The 22,191-nt window shown below is 43.4% G+C and overlaps 1 protein-coding gene across 1 annotated transcript in view; it reads left to right on the top strand.

The window, feature by feature from the left end:
• Window positions 1–22,191, top strand: part of msh3 (mutS homolog 3 (E. coli)) — a 254,529-nt gene that overhangs the window by 181,603 nt on the left and 50,735 nt on the right. The window contains exon 21 of the mRNA XM_078396561.1: window positions 19,000–19,186. Coding sequence (XP_078252687.1) covers window positions 19,000–19,186 — 187 coding nt within the window. The remainder of the gene's footprint in view (window positions 1–18,999; window positions 19,187–22,191) is intronic.

Raw genomic sequence — 22,191 nt, 5'->3', positions numbered from 1 at the left:
GGATGCTGCCTGAACTGCTGAATTTCTCCAGCACTTTTGTGTCTACTAGGTAAATCATGCATGACATAGATTTTGTGGGCCAAAGGGCCTGTGCCTCTGCAGTAATCTGTTTTATGACAGAGCATAGGACATCGAACGGAGCAGCACAGTGAGGGCCCTTCAGCAACAATGTTTGTGCTGAACAGGATGCCTAGCTGAGCTCCTCTCATCTGCATGCACAGGATCCATCTCCCTCTGTCCCCTGCACTGTTATGTGCCTATCCAAAAGCCGCTTAGATGCCATTATCGTATCTACCTCCACCACCACCCATGGCAATGCATTCCAGACTCCCACCACCCTCTGTGTATTAAAAAATATCCTTGCACTGCACATCTCCATTGAGATTAAGGCCTCTATGTGTGTTCATCCTCTGCATACCATTTTGGAATAAATATGCATGCACATTAGCCTCTTTAGTGGACCCTTTCCTGAATGTAAGTTCACCATGTACAGCTTTGGGGCAGCATTCGGGTTTGTAGTTGAGGCCGACCACAGTCTGTGTCCCGAGGGGTGAGCTGCTGGCCCTTTGATGTCCGACACACAACAGGTTTAACTTGAAAAGGCAAATCTTTGACTGTTTGACCACTGACAGGGAGGGACCGGAAACAAGCCCTAGACTATGTAGTTTAGTTTAGAGATACAGCGCAGAAGCAAGTCCTTCGGCCCACCGAGTCCACGCCCACCAGCGATCCCTGTACACTAACACTCTCCTTCACACTCGTGACAATTTACAATTTTTACCGATGCCAATTAACCTACAAACTTGTACATCTTTGGAGTGTTGGAGCATCCGGAGAAAACCCACACGGTCACGGGGAGAACGTACCAACTCTGTACTGACAACACCTGTAGTCAGGATCAAACCCGGGTCTCTGGAGCTGTAAGGCAGCAACTCTACCGCTGTGCCACCATGCCCTGGATCTTGTCTAATGTGTATTATATTCTTGAATATAAACACGGGGGGGGGGGGGGGGGGGGGGTGACCATGGGGGTGCAGAAGCATCCTGATGTCTCGGGTAGTCGGTCTTCAGTTGAATCAAGAGTCAAGATAGTTTGACTGTCACATGTACGGATATTCTAACTTGCAGCAGCATAATAGGCCTGGAAACACAATACAGAAATAATATAAATAAATTAATAACTGCAATACTAGTGCAAAAAGCCCAACGTTTTTTGTAGTGCAACCAAAGGCAGTCCATAGAAGATCATGCTTGAAGTTAATGCTGACTAGTTTTCAAGAGCCGGATGGTTGTCGGGAAGGAACTATACTTGAACCTGGCGGTCACAGTTTTCGGACTCCTGTAACTTATTCCGGATGGTAGGAGTGAAACGAGAGAATGAGACTTTTTGAGGCAGAGCCTTTTATCGAAGCCTTCGAAGGTGGGGAGGACAGTGCCCGTGATGGACCGGGTTATGTCTACCACTCTTTGTTATCTCCTTCATTCCTGGACATTGAGACTGTGTGACCGGTGTAACAATGTGCCCTGAAGTCTTGTACCTGATGGGCTCACTCCTACCATCCAGAATAAGTTACAGGCGTCCGAAAACCGTGACCACCAGGTTCAAGTATAGTTTCTTCCTGACAACCCATTCAACACCGGTCGACACTTCCAAGGCCACCTGGGTCAAGACGAGATGGAGAGACCAGTGGGAGTCAGCGGAACCATCTAGGCTACACCGCTACATCGATGAACCCATGGACGTCCCTGGCCAGGACCTGCCCCGAAAGCAGTGGATAACCCTCAATCGCTTGAGGACAGGCGTTGGACGCTATGGAGTATTGATGAAGAGGTGGGGTCTCGTGGACAGTGCCTTCTGCGAGTGTGGGGGCCCAACACAGACAGTGGAGCACATAGTCACCAGTTGCCCCAAATACCACCCACCGAATGGTGAACGAGGTCTGATTGACCTGGACGATGACACGTTGGCCTGGCTCGCCTCAACGGAGCTGCAGGTCCAAAAGACATACGACAGAAGAAGAAGAAGCTCGGGCAGTTCCGCGAGCATCATTGGATCTGATTCATAACCTGCCCAATAAATCTCCTTTTGCTTTTCTAAATAATAATGAAAATCATGGAGATGTGATTTAAAAAAAAAAAAATCCATTTGTGGTTTATCTTTTGAGGTGCTTGCAATGGAATACAAAAGATTTTAGACTTTAGAAATACTACTTGGCCCACTGAGTCCATGGAAAGCAACGATCACCCCACACAATGACGCTACCCTGCACACGATGGACAATTTATAGAAGTCTATTAACCTACAATGCTTGATTTAGATTTAGATTTAGAGATACAGCGCAGAAAAAGGCCCTTCGGCCCACCGGGTCCGCGCCGCCCAACGATCCCCGCACACTAACACTATCCCACACCCACTATGGACAATTTTTACATTTGCCCAGCCAATTGACCTACATACCTGTACGTCTTTGGAGTGTGGGAGGAAACCGAAGATCTCGGAGAAAACCCACGCAGGTCACGGGGAGAACGTACAAACTCCATACAGACGGCGCCCGTAGTCAGGATCGAACCTGAGTCTCCGGCGCTGCATTCGCTGTAAGGCAGCAACTCTACCGCTGCGCCACCGTGCCGATGCAGGAAAAACGTTCCCAATGTTGGGAGAGTCCAGAACCAGGGGCCACAGTCTAAGAATAAAGGGGAGACCATTTAAAACTGATATGAGAAAGAACTTTTTCACCCAGAGAATTGTGAATTTGTGGGATTCTCTGGCACAGAAGGCAGTAGAGGCCAATTCACGGGATGAATTAAAAAGAGAGTTAGATAGAGCTCTTGGGGCTAGCGCAATCAAGGGACATGGGGAGAAGGCAGTCACGGGTTACTGATTGTGGATGATCAGCCATGATCACAATGAATGGCGGTGCTGGCTCGTAGGGCCAAATGGTCTCCTCCACCTATTTTCTATGTGTTCTATGTTCTATGTTTTACAAACCTTCATGCCTTTGGAGTATGGGAGGAAACCGGAGCACTCAGAGAAAACCCACACGTTCACAGGGAGAATATACAAACTCCATGTCGACAGCACCCATAGTCAGGATTGAACCCGGGTCTTTGGCCATGTAAGGCAGCAACTGTACCGCTGCACCCCCGTGCTGCCTCTAGAACTCATTCTTCAATTCCAAGGAATCTATGCAACCTCGCATCATCAACGTATTTTGCTGTTTCCCAATTTAAAACATTGACCTATTGTGTAGCAGTGTTTGTGTGTTCAACTTGAAGGAATTTATCATAAGCCCAATCATATTTACTCATGTTTGTTGGACCTTTCTGGATTTTTAATCAGACCTTCTGGGCAAATGCCATGAGGTCAATTGATGGAGACACACATGGTGGATTTGAGGGAAGAGTTGAACAAAAAGCCAGTCAGAGAGATATGCCTTAAGTCCCTTGTGGCTAAAGGAATAAGGGGTTATGGAGAGAAGGCAGGTATGGGATACTGAGTTGGATGATCAGCCATGATCATATTGAATGGCGGTGCAGGCTCGAAGGGCCGAATGGCCTACTCCTGCACCTATTTTCTATGTTTCTATGTTTCTAAGTCCGTTAGCTGCATAGGGAGTAAAACTGTACATTGGTAGATATTAGAAACAGAGAAAATAGGTACAGGAGGAGGCCATTTGTCCCTTCGAGCCAGCATCGCCATTCATTGTGATCATGGCTGATCATCCACAATCAGTAACCTGTGCCTGCCTTCTCCCCATATCTCTTGATTCTGCTGGCCCCCTAGAGCTCCATCTAACTTTCTTTTAAATTCCACCAGTGTATTGGCCTTCATTGCCATCTGTGGCAGAGAATTCCACAAATTCACAACTCTGGGTGAAAAGGTTTTTTCTCACCTCAGTTTTAAATAGCCTCCCCTTTATTCTTTGACTGTACTCAAATTCTCTAGTTATGAAGGCCACCATGCCATTAGCTTTCTTCACTGCTTGCTATACCTGCAAGTTTACTTTCAGTGATTGCTGTACAAGGACACCCAGGTTTTGTTGCAATTCCCTTTTACCTAATCTGACACCATTGAGATAATAATCTGCCTCCTTGTTTTTGCCGCCAAAGTGGATAACCTCACATTTATCTATATTATATTGTATCTGCCACGCATCTGCCCACTCATTCAACCTGTCCAAGTCAACCTGAAACCTCCTAACATCCTCTTCACAGTTCACACTGCCACCCATCGTTGTGTCATCTGCAAATCTGCTAGTATTACTTTTAATTCCATCGTCCAAATTATTAATATATATTGTAAATAGTTGCGGCCACAGCACCGAGCCTTGCGGCACTCCACTCGCCACTACCTGCCATGATCATATTGAATGGTGGTGCTGGCTCGAAGGGCCGAATGGCCTACTCCTGCACCTATTGTCTATTGTCTATTCTGAAAAGGCCTCATTTATTCCTACTCTTTGCTTCCTGTCTGCCAACCGATTCTCTGTCCATGTCAATACCCTATCCCCAATACCTTGTGCTCTAATTTTGCCCACTAATCTCCTGTGTGGGACCTTATCAAAGGCTTTCTGAAAGTCCAGATACACTACATTCACTGGCTCTCCTTCATCCATTTTACTTGTCACATCCTCAAAAAATTCCAGAAGTTTAGTCAAGCAGGATTTCCCCTTCATAAATCCATGCTGACTTGGACCAATCCTTTTACTGCTATCCAAATGCGCCGTTATTACTTCTTTAATAATTGACTCCAGCATCTTCCCCACCACCGATGTCAGGCTAACTGGTCTGTAGTTCCCCGTTTTCTCTCTCGCTCCTTTCTTGAAAAGTGGGATAACATTAGCTAACCTCCAATCCATAGGAACTGATCCTGAATCTATAGAACATTGGAAAATGATCGCCAATGCGTCCACGATTTCTAGAGCCACCTCCCTGAGTACTCTGGGATACAGACCATCGGTCCCTGGGGATTTATCAGCCTTGAGTCTCATCAGTCTACCCAATACTATTTCTCGCCTAATGCAAATTTCTTTCAGTTCCTCTGTCTCCTTAGATCCTCTGTCCTCTAGTACATCTGGGAGATTGTTGTTGTCTTCCTTAGTGAAGACAGAACCAAAGTACCTGTTCAATTCTTCTGCCATATCCTTGTTCCCCATAATAATTTCACCTGTTTCTGCCTTCAAGGGATCCACATTTGTCTTTACTAATCTTTTTCTCTTAACATACCTAAAGAAGCTTTTACTATCCTTCTTTATATTCTTAGCCAGCTTACCCTAGTACATTAGAACTTTGTATTGCAGCAATTTGTAAGAATGGATTTTAGAAAAGACATCTCGGAACCCATGTGTATATTTGGTATGGCAAGAGACCAGTTAAGCCAATATATATTGAAGAGTCCCCTTCAATTGCTGAACTTTTGAGTACAACTGATTCATGCTAACGCCTGACATAGAAGCAGATGGGTCAATTCGCTGGGCTCCAAGGTTATTAATTTTTGAGCAGCGAAGACTAAAATGGAGAAGGTAAATTGAGAAACAATACTGTGGGGAAAGATTAGCAGAGTACCTTCTGTGATATATTAAGCAATATGTTCTCTGCAAGAGAAAGAGAATGGCAAAGTTTTCTTCATGATCTCAAAGTTTAAAATAATCTTGCATTGGAAAAAAGGGCAAGGTTAAGTGGAAATGAAGATTATTTTACAAAACAAGACTGAACGTACTGACAGCAATCGCTGTGAAAAATCATTTTAAACAATGTAGAGTAAAATTGCCGGCTTCTATGGGCCCTTCGGGTTTCCCGGTACAACCTTAACCAATAGGGAAGAGGTGATTTTCAGGACACTAGAGAGGTACGGTTGAAATATGTATTTGTCAGTATGTGTATATATACACACACTGAACTTTTTTTCTCTCTCTTTATTATATTGTTTACAGTGTACTATGTTTACATATTCTGTTGTGCTGCTGCAAGTAAGAATTTTATTCTTCTATCTGGGACATATGACAATAAAACACTCTTGACATACAGGATTCTAACCAGGTTAAGATGCTGTTTTCAAATGTATTTGAAATGTATGTATGTGTTGAATGGGGGGTGAATCTGTGTAATTCTTTCCCACAGATGGCTGTAGAGGCCAAGTCAGTGGATATTTTTAAGGCAGCGATAGATAGATTTTTGATCAGTACGGATGTCAGAGGTTTTTGGGAGAAGGCAGGAGAATGGGGTTAGGAGGGCGAGATAGACCAGCCATGGTTGAATGGCGTAGTAGACTTGATGGGCTGAATGGCCTAATTCTACTCCTATTCCTTAAGACCTTATTGAAGTTGTGATTCCATCTGCAGTGTGTTTACAAGCTTGCTCTTTTTAAAAGAAAGTGTTCCTTTTCTGTGGTGTTATAAACTGGCCAACCTCCAGGATATGCTTCTTGTGGTCTTGTGGCTGAAATTGTATTAACTCATAAACTATCCTTTCAGTAAAAATGTTCTTTGTTTACTCACCTGGGACGTGAGTATAATTGCTGTTTTCAGAGTAATCAATTTCAGAATTCAAAAGTTTGCAGGAAGGAGATTATTTTATGAACACTTTAACTGTTTAAGGCTGAAATTCAAATGAATTTCATTCGGTATCGAATGACAATAAAGGTATTCTGTATTCTGTATTTAATTGAAAATCGTAAACCCGAGAGTTACTTTGACAGTATCATAGATAGTGCTGTATACCTTTGGACTGCCTAATTAAAACAGTATCCCAAATGTGAGATAATCTGTATTTCCCCTCTAATCATTGTCATTGTTTCAGTTGTTATGAGGTATTTAAATTGATTTTATTGACTGTTTCTATTGGCAGCAGCAAGCTCAGCTGACTAGATGAAGGCGCGATGTGCGAAACGGTTAATAACTATCCTTTGCAATGGTGCAGTATGCCCTTTGGACAGATGCAAAAAAGCTGGAGTAACTCAGCGGGTCAGGCAGCATCTCTGGAGAAAAGACATAGGCGACGTTTCGGGTCGAGACCCTTCTTCAGACTGAGAGTCAAAGGGGAAAGGGAATGAGAGATATAGATGGTACTTAGGACAAATGAATGGAAGATATGCAGAAAGCAACGATAATCAAGGAAAGGTGGAGCCCACAATGGTCCATTGTTGGCTGTGGGCTAGCTGATATATACAAACAGTGAAACTCAACAGGACGACAGTGAAACTAGTACGATGACTAACGTCGGAGAGGGACAGAGAAAGAGGGGATGCAAGGGTTACTTGAAGTTAGAGAAATCAATATTCATACCGTTGGGTTGTTTGCTGTCCAAGCAAGATACGAGGTGCTGTTCCTCCAATTGGGGTTTAGCCTTACTCTGAAAATGGACGAAGCCCAGGACAGAGGTCAGTAGGGAAAACAATCCATTACGGTAAAATGCCATCCAATTCATTAAAGAGAGATACAAAGTGTTGGAGTAACTCAGTGGGACAGGCAACCTCTCTGGAGAGAAGGAAAGGGTGACGTTTTGGGTCGAGACCCTTCTTCAGACTACTTCTTCTGAAGAAGGGTCTCGACCCGAAAAGTCACCCCTTTCTTCTCTCCAGAGATGCTGCATGCCCTGTTGAGATACTACAGCATTTTGTGACCAGCATTTTGTGACTATCTTCAATGTAAACCAGCATCTGCAGTTCCATCCTACACATCCAATTCATTAATGTTGCTCGGAGAAGGAACTCAACCATCCTTACCCAGTCTGGCTTGTATGTGACTCCAGACCTCCCAATATGCTTCACTCTTGTCAGGCACAATTGGACAATACACGCTGAGCCGACCAGCGACAGGCACTTGGTTGGAGTTAGTGTGAGCATCTTTGGACTTGATAGAACCTGCTCCCCATTGCTTTCTCAAGGGAAGGAATTCTGGGAAGGGAATTCTGACAAGGGAATTCTGTAATCTCACCAATTTCTGGAGGCTGTTCTTATGAAGATGATTAGTTATGGAGAAACAAAGAACTGGAGATGCTGGTTTATACCAAAAATAGACATAAATTACTGTGGTAACTCAGCGGGTCTGGCAGCATCTCTGGATAAAAGAATAGGGATCGTTTCGGGACCTTTCTTCAGTCTGAAACTTCGTCTAACCATTTTCTCCAGAATTGCTGCCTGATCCCCTGATTTACTCCAGCACTTTATTTCTATCTTTGATTAGTTATGGAAATTATTCATTATGTTTCTATGACTGGATCGACTGGGCTTATATAAAAGAATGGATCGACTGGGCTTGTATTCACTGGAATTTAGATCGATGAGAGGGGATTTTATAGAACCATGGAAAATTCTGAAGGGGTTGGACAGGCTAGATGCAGGAAAAATGTTCCCGATGTTGGGGGAGTCCAGAACCAGGGGTCACAGTTTAAGAATAAGGGGTAGGGCATTTAGGACTGAGATGAGGAAAAACTTTTTCACCTAGAGAGTTGTGAATCTGTGGAATTCTCTGCCGCAGAAGGCAGTGGAGGCCATTTCACTGGATGTTTTCAAGAGAGAGTTGGATTTAGCTCTTAGGGCTAACGGAATCAAGGGATATGGGGAGAAAGCAGGAAAAGGGTACTGATTCTGGATGATCAGCCATGATCATATTGAATGGCTGTGTTGGCACAAAGGGCCGAATGGCCTACTCCTGCACCTATTGTCTATGTTTCTATGTTATATTGGTAAAATGTTATCTATTTAAGGACAACACAGTAGCACAGCGGTGCCAGAGACCTGGGTTCAATCCTGACTATGGGTGCTGTCTGTATGGAGTTTATACGTTAAGGGCAGCACAGTGTCTTACAGCGCCAGAGACTCGGGTTCAATCCTGACTATGGGTGCTGTCTGTATGGAGTTTCTACGTTCTCCCTGTGACCGCGTGGGTTTTCTCTGGGTGCACCGGTTTCCCTCGACACTCCAAAGATTTGCAGTAATGGTTTTGGTAAAATTGCCCCTAGTGTGTAGGATAGTGTTAGTGAACAGTGTGATCGCTCGTTGGCGCGGACTCGGTGGGCCGAAGGGCCTGTTTACGCGCTGAATTTCAAAAGTCTAAAGTCTTATTGGGAAGTAAATATTGTATGTTTTAGCTGCTTTGATGTTTTAAAATGAAAATATCCCTCATTCTCACTTGCTGCAATTCATGACGCCGTGTTCTGGTGAGAAATTGAAGCCAGTGTAGAATATAGCTCATTGAAGATTGGTTAAATATTAGCATGGCTTATCAGGTAATAAACTCAATCTTCCAGATTCTTGGCTGGATAGCCTCCTTTCAGGATCTGATTCAGAATTGTGGAATGAGAAACTGTTCTCTTTTAAAGGGAAAAAAAAGTGGAAATGCTACAAAAATATTTGCAAGTACAATACTGGAACCAGTATTGCACATTTATGTGCTTCCCATGAAAGGGTGAACTATTTGGGACCCCCTTCCCCTGGAAAAGAGAAAGTTGTGTGATGACTCGATGAAGATCTTTAAGAACATAAAGTTTGATAGAGCGAGCTTAGAGAAAATACACTCTTGTAGAGCAAAACAAAACTAGAGGTCATGAATATAATATAGTTACTGATTATGTTTAGTAGAGAGAAGCTTTTCAACGACGGGTTAAATATGTAGAACACTTTACTACAAAGAGAGGAAAATAGCATAGGTATGTTGAGGAAAATAGCATAGATACACATGTCTATGTCCATCAGTCTGAAGAAGGGTCTCGACCCGAAACGTCGCCCATTCCTTCTCTCCTGAGATGCTGCCTGACCTGCTGAGTTACTCCAGTATTTTGTGAATAAATACCTTCGATTTGTACCATCATCTGCAGTTATTTTCTTACACTTATAGATACACATAAAGTGGAAACCAAATAAATATGAGGGAGAGCTGGATTGTTTTTAAGAGAGAGTTAGATTTAGCTCTTAGGGCTAAAGGAATCAAGGGATATATGAAAGAAAGCAGGAGCAGGGTACTGATTTTAGATGATCAGCCATGATCACATTGAATGGCGTTGCTGGGCCGAATGGCCTACTCCTGCAACTATTTTTCTGTTTCTATGTCTCAATGATTGAACGATTGGCCCTTACCTGCAGCGTAGATTCGATGCTCAAGTTTCCACACTTCCCACTGGGACCTCTATCAACACCTTGCACAGACTAGCTTTCCAAATAAACAAGGAAACCTTGTTTCTTACAACCATGCGAGCTGAAGGCTTTTACATTCAGTGACTCAAGCCTTGCCTACAATTTGACAAAATATTTTGCATAACCACCGAAGCCCCTTCCAGAAGATTTTGAGGCATCAATTAAAGTCGCGGTTTAAGCATTGGTATGAAGAAAAATTCCTTCCTTGAGGTTTGTAAACCTTAGAAATTCCCCACCACATAGGCTGCACAGTGGAGTATATATAAGACTTAAATTGCTGGATTTATAGACACTCTGAAGAAACAGAGAGATAGACAATAGACAATAGGTGCAGGAGGAGGCCATTTGGCCCTTCGAGCCAGCACCGCCATTCAATGTGATCATGGCATTCTCAGATACTTAGAATGGAAAAGGTTTGAGTTCCGTTCTGAAGGCATTGGTTGGTGGAGCTGGCTGAAGGGGTGGTGTTGTCTGTTCCAGGCCAGACGCCACCAGTTCAGTTTAGTTTAGCTTAGTTTATTGTCACATGGACGGAGATACAGTGAAAAACTTTTGTCGCGTGCTAACCAGCCAGTGGAAAGACAATACATGATTACAATCAAGCCATTCATGGTGTAGAGATACATGATAAGGGAATAACGTTTTGTGCAAGATGAAGCCAGTAAAGTCCGATCAAAGATAGTCCGAGGGTCATCAACGAGGTAGATTGTAGTTCAGCATTGCTCTCTGGTTGCGGTAGGATGATTCAGTTGCCTGATAGGCTTGTATACACTGGGATTTAGAAGGATGAGAGGAGATCTTATCGAAACGTATAAGATTATTAAGGGGTTGGTCACGTTAGGGGCAGGAAACATGTTCCCAATGTTGGGGGAGTCCAGAACAAGGGGGCACAGTTTAAGAATAAGGGGTAGGCCATTTAGAACTGAGATGAGGAAAAACTTTTCCAGTCAGAGAGTTGTGAATCTGTGGAATTCTCTACCTCAAAAGGCAGTGGAGGCCAATTCCCTGAATGCATTCAAGAGAGAGCTAGATAGAGCTCTTAAGGATAGCGAAGTCAGGGGGTATGGGGAGAAGGCAGGAACGGGGTACTGATTGAGAATGATCAGCCATGATCACATTGAATGGCGGTGCTGGCTTGAAGGGCTGAATGGTCTCCTCCTGCACCTATTGTCTATAACAGCCGAGAAAAAACTGTCCCTGAATCTAGTGGTGTGCATTTTCACACTTAGACAATAGACAATAGACACTTCTATACCTTTTGCCCGATGGGAGAAGGTAGAAAAGGGAGTGGCCAGGGCGTGACTCGTCCTTGATTATGCTGCTGGCAGCATGAGGTATATGTACAGAAGTACAACAAGTGGATATTTAATGTTGCTTTATCTTCAGCTGTGTTACTGCTCAATTATTGTTGACACACAAACGTGGCACGTGAAAATAACTTGATAAAATTATGAAAATGAAATGTTTTTAAAAAAATGCTACCCACAACTCTAAGGATGTGAATCAAAGAAAATACAAAATGCTGGAAATACTCAGAAGGGCAAACAACATCAGTGGAAAGAGGAACCAAATTTACATTTCTTGACAATGGCCTTTCATCAGAAGTTCATGGTTCACTGGTGCCTTATTGTCACGTGTGCACATGCACAGTGAAATCATGTTCTTATCAACAGTCCAGTGGAGTATTGCCATAACTAAACACAACACCCCCCACCCCTCCCCCGATTAGCAAAGGGTACGGAAATAGTCCACTGAGCCAGCATGCTCGAGGCACCATGTTTTGGTGTTGAGATGTTGCATAAATAAAGTGTTGCATTTGCAATTGTAAACCGTACTCCAGTTTCTCTCTTTGCATAAATCATACAATGCAAATGCAAAGTCTATTCAAACTTCAGTGGCTAGCTCTACAGAGTCTGTGAGAAGAGATAGTCTAAATTTCGAATAGTCTACATTTCTGGTCTAAAACGTCTATGTTCTAAGCACTGACTTGTCCAACTTCCTTTTAAGTGTGTTATCATAGTTTCAAACAGCTACTTGACATAAAATTATTATATGCTTTAACGATTGGTTAGAGCAATGTTGTCAAACATTCGCTTTAACCAGTCACTTAGTTGTCCAAATGGTTATTCTGCATCTATTTGTCTTTTAAACTGTGCCAACCAGTACTTCCTGTGCATTTCCACCATTGTCTGGCTTTATTTACAAGAATTGATGCAAGTCTTGGATATCAATTGTGTTTTGCAAAAGAAAAGCAGTAACCTGTGACCTGTAAAAGGAATGTAGTGTCCTTGAGATCACACTAATACAAGGAAATGAATTGTAAGGTACAACTGATTTATGATCAGCCAGCAGTTTGTCTCCTGATTTCATGTACATCCTGCCAGTACTGGGCTGGCCCTCACTTGAGTGCTAATATGATTTGTCCTTTAACAAGCATGTTGCTGATTGCTTCTGTTTTCGTCTATGCTGACCTGACTGGGACCTTTCAGATACTTGGCTCAGTTGTACCATTTCCCCAAAGAGCGACATTTAAAATCTTTTGATCTTCACTGCACAGATGTCCCTGCTTGCTAAAGATATGGCTTGTTTGGAGTCCAAATGTGAAGAGTTTGTGCAAACATCATTCTGAAGATACCATGGGAAATGACTCTTTAATTACATAATTTGGCAATATGCGTTCTACAATTCCTAGAACATTAAATTGCCTCAGTGCAGTTTAATGCTTTAGCCAATGATATGCTTACATCCAATGGTGTTTAATGATTGTGTAAAGTTGTATTTGCATTACTGGCCATTAAAATTAGAGACTAGAATTTCTGAAATTCACACCAGTCTGTTCAGGAAAATAGGTCTTAACCTGTTTGTGCCTGACAGTTACTTTTACCACAGCATTTATTCACAAAATGCTGCAGTAACTCAGCAGGTCAGGCAGCATCTCAGGAGAGAAGGAATGGGTGACGTTTCGGGTCGAGACCCTTCTTCAGACTGGTGTCAGGGGAGCGGGACAAAGGAAGGATATAGGTGGAGACAGGAAGATAGAGGGAGATCTGGGAAGGAGAAGAGGAAGAGAGGGATAGAGGAACTATCTAAAGTTGGAGAAGTCGATGTTCATACCACTGGGCTGCAAGCTGCCCAGGCAAAATATGAGGTGCTGTTCCTCCAATTTCCGGTGGGCCTCACTATGGCACTGGAGGAGGCCCATGACAGAAAGGTCAGACTGGGAATGGGAGGGGGAGTTGAAGTGCTCGGCCACCGGGAGATCAGTTTGGCCAATGTGGACCGAGCGCAGGTGTTGAGCGAAGCGATCGCCGAGCCTGCGCTTGGTTTCGCCGATGTAAATAAGTTGACATCTAGAGCAGCGGATGCAATAGATGAGGTTGGAGGAGGTGCAGGTGAACCTTTGTCTCACCTGGAAAGACTGTTTGGGTGCTTGGATGGAGTTGAGGGGGGAGGTAAAGGGACAGTTGTTGCATCTCGTGCGGTTGCAGGGGAAAGTGCCCGGGGTTGGGGTGGTTTGGGTAGGATGGGACGAGTGGACCAGGGAGTTACGGAGGGAACGGTCTCTGCGGAACGCAGAGAGGGGAGGGGATTGGAAGATGTGGCCAGTGGTGGGGTCCCGTTGTAGGTGACGGAAATGTTGGCGGATGATTTGTTGGATCCGCTGGCTGGTGGGATGGAAGGTGAGAACGAGAGGGATTCTGTCCTTATATTTACCACAGCCATTGTCCCTGCATTAATTATGAGTTATTATTATATTGTTGGACATTGTTACAGGTCGCACTTGAGACATTTTGGTCAGTTCTGTTTGCCGCACTCTGGGAAGGATGTGGTGGCATTGGAAAGAATGACCCTCGGACTATCCTAGATTCGGATTTTGCTGGCTGTACCTTGCATTAAATGTTATTCCCTTATCATGTATCTATACACTGTAAAAGGATCGATTGTAATCACGTATTGTCTTCCTGCTTACTGGTTAGCACGTAACAAAAGCTTTTCACCCGGTACACGTGACAATAAACTAAACTGAACCTGGGGAGATGTTGGCAAATGTGATTGGTGTTGATATTAATCATGGTTGGTAGTAACGAGTTGGGCCAAAGCACTCATTCCTCAATTCTGACACTAATTCTGCTGAATTGGAGGCTTTTAGAATGCTATCTTAAACAATACAATTGAAATCCATAAAGATAAACTTGTTTTAATTTAACAATACAATAGTCTTTCATGTTGAAGTTTTGCTGATTCTTTGTTCTTAGTGAAAGTTTTGCTATTTATTTCATTTATTGTTTTTATTCTTTTGCTGAGTGTGGTACACGATCTCTAATCCAAATGTTCAAAATGGAATTTCTATTTCTGGATCCCTGGCTAAATTGATCATAGGTGCTGGAATTTACTTTTGTGGCATCCAGAAAGTGTCTGGTGATAAACGCGAGGATATTGGTGTGAAGAGAAAACATCACCATGGTGTGAAGAGCATCACAGACTTACCATTGCAGTGCTGCAATAAAGTTGCATAAAGATGCATTGAAAACCAATAGAAATTAGATCAGGATGACCAAGTGCTTGTTCAGTGTGAAGAAGGGTTCTGACCTAAAACGTCACCCACCCATACTCTCCATAGATTCCTGCCTGACCCGCTGAGTAACTCCAGCACTTTGTGTGCCTGTATTTGTGTTTGCAAATGTGTCTGGGGCATGTGGGTGTACGCTATTGGTGATAATCAAGAATTCTCCCATTTGAACACTGAAAGGTGCAAAGGCTTATTGGGGTCATCTAAGTGTGGAGCCAGGTGATGTTGTCTAGATCTTAAATGAATACTTGTGTATTCATTCAGGGCGTGTGGCACCCTGGCGTAGCGGCAGAGCTACTGCCCTTACGGCACCAGAGACCCGGGTTCGATCCTGACTAAGGGTGCTTGCCTGTATCAGAACGTTTGTACGTTCTCCCTGGGACCCTGCGGGTTTTCTCTAAGATCTTCGCTTTCTCTCACACACTCCAAAGACCTACAGGTTTGTAGGTTAATTAGCTTGGTAGAAAATGTAAATTGTCCCTAGTGTGTGTGTGTGTGTGTGTAGGATAGTGTTAGATTGAGGGATTGCTGGGTGGCGCGGACTTGGTGGGCCAAAGGGCCAGTTTCCGCATGGTATCTCTAAACTAAACTATTCACCAAGGAAAAGGACACGGATGATAGTGAGTTCAGAGATCAGGACGCGGATAATCTGGCGCAGTTCAGTATTAAGAAAGAAGGAGGTGTTAGATGTCAGGATGCATAAGAATTGATAAATCCCCAAGACTGGATGAGAGAGTATCACAGGTTGCTATGGAAACAAGGGAGGAGATAGCAATGGAGGTATCAGAGAACTGGTGAATAACTAATGTTATACCTTTATTTATAAAGGACAACAGGGATGTCAGATAACTGCAGGCCATTGAGGCTTAAATCAGCCGTGGGCAAAATCTTTAAGGTTAGAATTTGTGTACAATTGGAAAGGCAGGGGATAGCGTTAGATACAATCATTACATTGGAGAGGCATTTGGAAAGGCACTTCAATAGGAATAACACAGACACCAAAGGATATGGACCAAATGTAGGCAAATGGGATTATCATGGTTAGGTAAAAAAAAGTCGACGTGGACACAGTGGGACAAAGGGCCATTTCTTTGCTGCACAACTCTTAACTCCAAGTCAAATCAAGTTTATTTGTCACATACACATACACGATCTGCAGTGAAATGAAAGTGGCAATGCCTGCGGATTGTGCAAAAAAAAAAGAATTACAGTTACAGCATATAAATTAAAGTTAATACAGAGAAGACAAAATTTAGTCCCTGGAGTTATAAAAGTTAACAGTCCTGATGGCCTGTGGGAAGAAACTCCGTCTCATCCTCTCCGTTTTCACAGCGTGTCAGCGGAGGCGCTTGCCTGACCGTAGCATCTGGAACAGTCCGTTGCTGGGGAGGCAGGGGTCCCTCATAATCTTGCTTGCTCTCGATCTGCACCTCCTGATGTATAGGTCCTGCAGGGGGGCGAGTGTAGTTCCCATGGTGCGTTCTGCCGAACGCAATACTCTCTGCAGGGCCTTCCTGTCCTGGGCAGAGCTGTTCCCAAAGCAGACTGTAATGATAAATGGGTCATGATTACTAATGCGCTGACCAGTGAGTGGCTTGATAATGACTGAGAGGCAGAGATTTAAGAACCCTGCCTAAAAGTGAACCACAGAGAATGGCAGGATTAATCTGCTCTTAGATATTTTATTCAGCCGGACTAGATGTGTTTGCAACATTTCATCCTCTGAATTCCAGCTGCTCTTCACGAGTTGTCAATGAAACACGTTATTGCAGAAAATTCTCAGCGTGAATTATCATGTTTGGAACAGATGATCACATTGCCTAGGTTGGTTCTTATTTATCCGCTGGTGGGATTGACGCTCCAAGAGAATATGCCATCAGGAAGAGCATCAGGAATTAATAACACAGGCAACAGTGCATGCCTGGCATGCACCGTTGGATCTTTAAAGGCTTTGCAACTTCAAACAAGAAGAGAGGGGCAAAGGAATTGTTATGAGACAGTGACTTAAGTGAAGCGTGCATTGTGGAGTAAATGAATTGTGACAATGAAGCATTTGATCTGTCCGATGGTAGCGTTTGTTTCCATGGTTATGGATCCCTTTGAAGATAACAGTGGCAATGATGGGAAAGTAACTGAGGAGAAAATTGACATGGATCAGGGAGACGTTTGGGAGAATGATGCATGAGATTCATTGAGCAGAAGAGTTTCATCACCCAGCAAGCAATTGCCAAATCCAGAAAAACTACAATTCATAAAACAATTGTTACCGCAAGATGTATTGTTACTTTATCATCCTCGAGCCTGGACCACCATGCCATTATCCCTACTGTGTAGGAAGGAACTGCAGATGCTGGTTTACACCAAAGATAAACACAAATGGCTGGAGTAACTCACCGGGGCAGGCAGCATCTCTGGAGAAAATGGATGTGATGTTTGGGGTCGAGGCCCTTCTTCTGAAGAAGAAGCATCTTTTCTCCAGAGTGGCTGCCTGCCCTGCTGAGTTGCTCCAGCATTTTGTGCCTATGCCATTATCCCTGTTCATTATTCATCAGATAGTGAGTGAACAACATGAAGGACAACCTTGGGGTTTTTTTTCAATCTATGTGTTTCAATGGTGCAATGGTACATGTACCTAGATGCAGTGAAATTCTGTGTTTTGCATACAATTCAGTAGATTCAGACTGAGTAGAGTAGATTCAGTAGATTATACATAAGCAAAATAAGTGCAAATGCACAATTATACATGTATAAAAATGCATTGATTGTAAGGATAATAGATTTCACTTTCAAACAGTTGCCATGTTTCTGGTTCCATCTTATGCACTTCAAGTTTCGGTCCATTATCCTGACAGCACCAGTGATGTAACAGCCTCATATAGTTGTACTCATTGAATGGTGCCTGTAGTCGGTACTTTGGACTCTCTCATTACAATCCCTGTTTTTATGCCCTGATGCTTTGGCAGAACGGACCTACCAATGAAGGCAACATGGTGGTAAACAGTCGGGATGGAGGCACCCTGGCAGTTCTCAACATTGAATAAAATACTATGCTCAATTCAAAACCAGGCGAGGGAACCCTGGAAATGCTATGCTTTGCACGCCATTACATTCCGCAGGTTTTGAGATTTTACAATCCAGGTGAACAGTTAGGAATCCAAGGCAGATTGTTTTATAAGAAAATAACGCTCTATTTAAGGTGGTCGCCCATCGGAAGAATTTATTGACATTGGGACTGTGCAAGCCAAAATGGAGAAGGAAACGTAAGAGCAGTGCATTGAAGAGTCTCGACCCAAAACGCCACCCATTCCTTCTCTCCGGAGATGCTGACTGTCCCGCCAAACTACTCCGGCATTTTGTGTCTGCGTTGAATCAACCCGCACAACCCAATTCCTAACTCGAATTGCATTACAGACCATTTCTTTAGATTTTAGAGATACAGCGCAGAAACAGGCCCTTCGGCCCACTGGGTCTGCGCCGTCCAGCGATCCCAGCACATTAACACTATCCTATACCCTTTACGGACAATTTTTTACATTTACCAAGCCAATTAACCTACATACCTGTACGTCTTTGGAGTGTGGGAGGAATCCGAAGATCTCGGAGAAAACCCACGCAGGTCACGGGGAGAACGTACAAACTCCATACAGACGGCGCCCGTAGCCAGGATCGAACCTGAGTCTACAGGCGCTGCATTCGCTGTAAGGCAGCAACTCTACCGCTGCGCCACCATGCCGCTTGAACCATGGTGGACTTGTTTTTCTGCACTGATATCTTGGGGGTTTTTTTGCACACTATTTTCTTTTTATAGTTTTGCAGAATTTTATGTGTAAATATGTTTTTGTGTGTTGTCCACGTCTGTGCCTGTGGTAGTGCAGGTAAGATTTTCATTGTACCTGCACCACGCCATACTTGTATCATAAACCTGTTCAGAAATGCATCGTTGATTACCATATCGTTGTTTTTCTATTTAAATGTCACATAAATGAAGTGAAAGACTAGTTCAAATGGAGGTTTAGCACAAACCTAGAGAAGGTCAAACCTAATCCATCGAATGATAAAGTTCAAGTGTCCTTTGGGTACCTGTTCTGTGTTATGAGTGTTACAGCGCACCTAATACAGGGGCTCTTTGTACGTGGCCGACCTCTCAGGAGCACCGTAAACTACACGTACTAAAATATAATATCATTAAGTAATAGTTAGGCGCGCCTTGATTTCCTTTGTAAATGGGCTTGGGGAGAAATATTAATATTCTTTTTCCTATCGAATGTTCTGAAATAATGCGCTTGTTTCTTTCCAGAATGGGAGCGTCTGACAATATCTTCAAAGGTCAAAGTACATTTATGGAAGAGTTGACAGAGGCAGCAGAGATCATTAAAAAAGCAACATCCCGCTCATTGATCATCTTGGATGAGCTGGGGAGAGGCACAAGTACTCATGACGGTATTGCTATTGCCTACGCCACCCTGGAGCATTTTGTAAAAGATGTAAGTAATTTTGCATGAGGAAATGTATTCTCATAGTACTGTAAGCACACTGATGTTACAAAACTGTTGCTACATTCGGATCAATAAGCACAAAGTGCTCCCCTTCTATTGCTCTTAAATGGTTTAAATCTGGACACTGAACTGCGTTTCTCATTTGGCTCAGTGCAGGAGATGGTGTCCCTGAAATCATCGTTGCTGCAATGTATTTGAGAGCTTCACTACTTCCCATAAAGTGAGCCCGCTCCCAAAATAATATGGACATTATTTTGTGCCCTGCTTATGATCCAATGAAATATAAAGTGGAGAAAACGGCGGCACGGTGGCGCAGCGGTAGAGTTACTGCCTTACAGCGAATGCAGCGCCTGAGACTCAGGTTCGATCCTGACTACGGGCGCCGTCTGTACCGAGTTTGTACGTTCTCCCCGTGACCTGTGTGGGTTTTCTCCGAGATCTTTTCGGTTTCCTCCCACACTCCAAAGATGTACAAGTAAGTAGGTTAATTGACTGGGTAAAATGTTTTTAAAAATTGTCACTAGTGTGTGTAGGATATTGTTAATGTGCGGGGATCACTGGGCGGCGCGGACTCGGTGGGCCGAAGGGCCTGTTTCCGCGCTGTATCTCTAAATCTAAATCTAAAAGTCTCTCCAAAAATATTCAGTCAAACTCAGTTTGCAATTAATTTGTTCATTTGGCATTGTATTTTGACCGCTTTTCCTGCAGCCTATTTAAATTGTACATAGAGCATAGAGTGCACATAGTGAGGAGCACAGTCTTTTCAACACTGATTGAAATATATTTTTCCAGTGAACACATTAATGAATTTTTGTGTAGGAAGGAACTGCAGATGTTGGTTTATACTGAAGATGGACACAAAATGCTGGAGTTACCCAGCGGGTCTGGTTAAATGGAATAGGTGATGTTTTGGGAGCTTCTTCAGATGATGGATATTTGGTTGAGCTTTGGGAAATGGGAAATTAGATAAAGCACCTTCCATCGTATTTGACTTTTGCTCCTGTCACCTTTGGTCAACTAGAACCATGGAACTTCTTGTCAGTCTTTGAGTGCTGCTAGTGTGGAGTGTTTTCAGGAAAAATTGGGTTCTTATTTCCCATTGCTCGAGGTGAATGTAAGATTGCCTCTATCCAATTGACCTCACAAGGAGCTAGACACAAATTGCCGGAGTAACTCAGTGGGACAGGCAGCATCTGGAGAAAATGAATGGTTGACCTTTCGGGTCGAGACCCTGCTTCAGTCTGAAGGCAGCATCTCTAGAGAGATGGAATGGGTGACATTTTGGGTCGAGACCCTTCTCCAGACTGATTCCTTCCTTCCCACCCATTCCTTCTCTCCAGGGATGCTGCCTGTCCCGCTGAGTTACTCCAGCATTTTATGTCTATCTTCGATTTAAAGCAGCATCTGCAGTTCCTTCCTACACATGACCTCACATGGAAATGTTTACTGCAAAACTTTTCCATCCGTGTGGAGAAAGGTGAGCAAAATACTGAAAATGATCAGTGGCAGAAGTTCCACTGGAGGATTCACATTGTCACATAAGCAGAATGCATGGCTGCTTATCTGAGCAACCGGTCCATATCCAGAGGAGGAAACATTGGTGTCTTCATCTGTTTGAACATCAATCTCAGCCAACTTGTGCAAATCAAAAAAAATTGTTTATTTATTAGTTATCATTTGCTTGCCTGGCGCTCCAATATGGAACTGGTGCCAGCAATCCAGGAAAAAATATGGTTAGCAGGATGCTTTGTCAAACCCAACTATTTTCGCTGAGGGTCTTGCAAATGTAGTTACACTCTGCAATTTAAGTCAGTTTGCATCATGATATTGTAAAGGCTTGAGGAAGAGAGAAACACGGAAGGGAGCCCTCGTGTGGGACTTGAGACATCTTTAACATTTTACAAATTGTATGAAATGAAGGGGATTGCAGGATTGGACGTTTTTTTGTACGTTTCGTTTAGTTTAGAGATACGGTGCGGAAACAGGCCCTTCGGCCCACTGAGTTCGCACTGACCAGCGATCCCCGCATATTAACACTGCCCAACACACACAAGGGACAATTTACAATTATACCAAGCCAATTAGCTGACCAACCTGTACGTCTTTGGAGTGTGGGAGGAAACCAAAGATCTTGGAGGAAATCCACGCGGTCACGGGGAGAACGTACAAACTCCATACAGACAGCGCCCGTAGTCAGGATTGAACTCTAGCGTTGTAAGGCAGTAACTCTAACGCTGTGCCACCATGTCATCCTACTTGCTCTAATTGTTTAATTGTCAGGGTCCATGCTGTTTTGTTCGTCGATGACTCGACCTGCTCTTTTACATAGGATTTGTAATCTGAAACCACATTTTGGTTTCACGTGGTGTGAGTAGGCAGAGCTGAACTGCATAATGTGTAGGAAGGAACTTCAGATGCTGATTTAAACTGAAGATAGACACCAAATGCTGGAGTAACTCAGCGGGTCAGGCAGCATCTCTGGAGAAAACGACTGGGTCTGAAGAAGGGTGTCAACCCGAAACGTCACCTATTCCTTTTCTCCAGAGATGCTGCCTGACCCGCTGAGTTACTCCGGGTTTTTGAGTCCATCTTTGTGAACTGCACAATGCTGGATTAAGAGCAAGTAGGACTTCCGCACAACTTTCTCTTTCACCTATTGAAATATAACTTTACATTTTAGAAAAAGAAACACTTGGAAGTTTGGTACTATTATATAATTGTTCTCCATAATTTATCGCTGCAACCTTTACTGTGTTTTCTGGATCATGTACAAGAACTATATTTTTCCAAAATGTAAAAGTGATATTTACCTTCATCCAAATAACCAAAGTTTGTTTTGTCGTGAAGATTTTTGTGCTTGCAACTTTCCTGTCGTTCAAACGCATGGCCCTTTTCACGCTGAATTTGCACTTTTGACAGCTTCAAATTGCTGATGTAGGAATGGTGATTGATCAGTATTCACAGTAGTGTTTCACATCAATGCTGTTCCTATA

This window comes from Rhinoraja longicauda, chromosome 3 (assembly GCF_053455715.1).
Source record: "Rhinoraja longicauda isolate Sanriku21f chromosome 3, sRhiLon1.1, whole genome shotgun sequence".
Classification (NCBI taxonomy): Eukaryota; Metazoa; Chordata; class Chondrichthyes; order Rajiformes; family Arhynchobatidae; genus Rhinoraja; species Rhinoraja longicauda.
The sequence above is the reverse complement of the archived record's forward strand: the minus strand, read 5'-3'. Positions and strand labels throughout refer to the sequence as shown.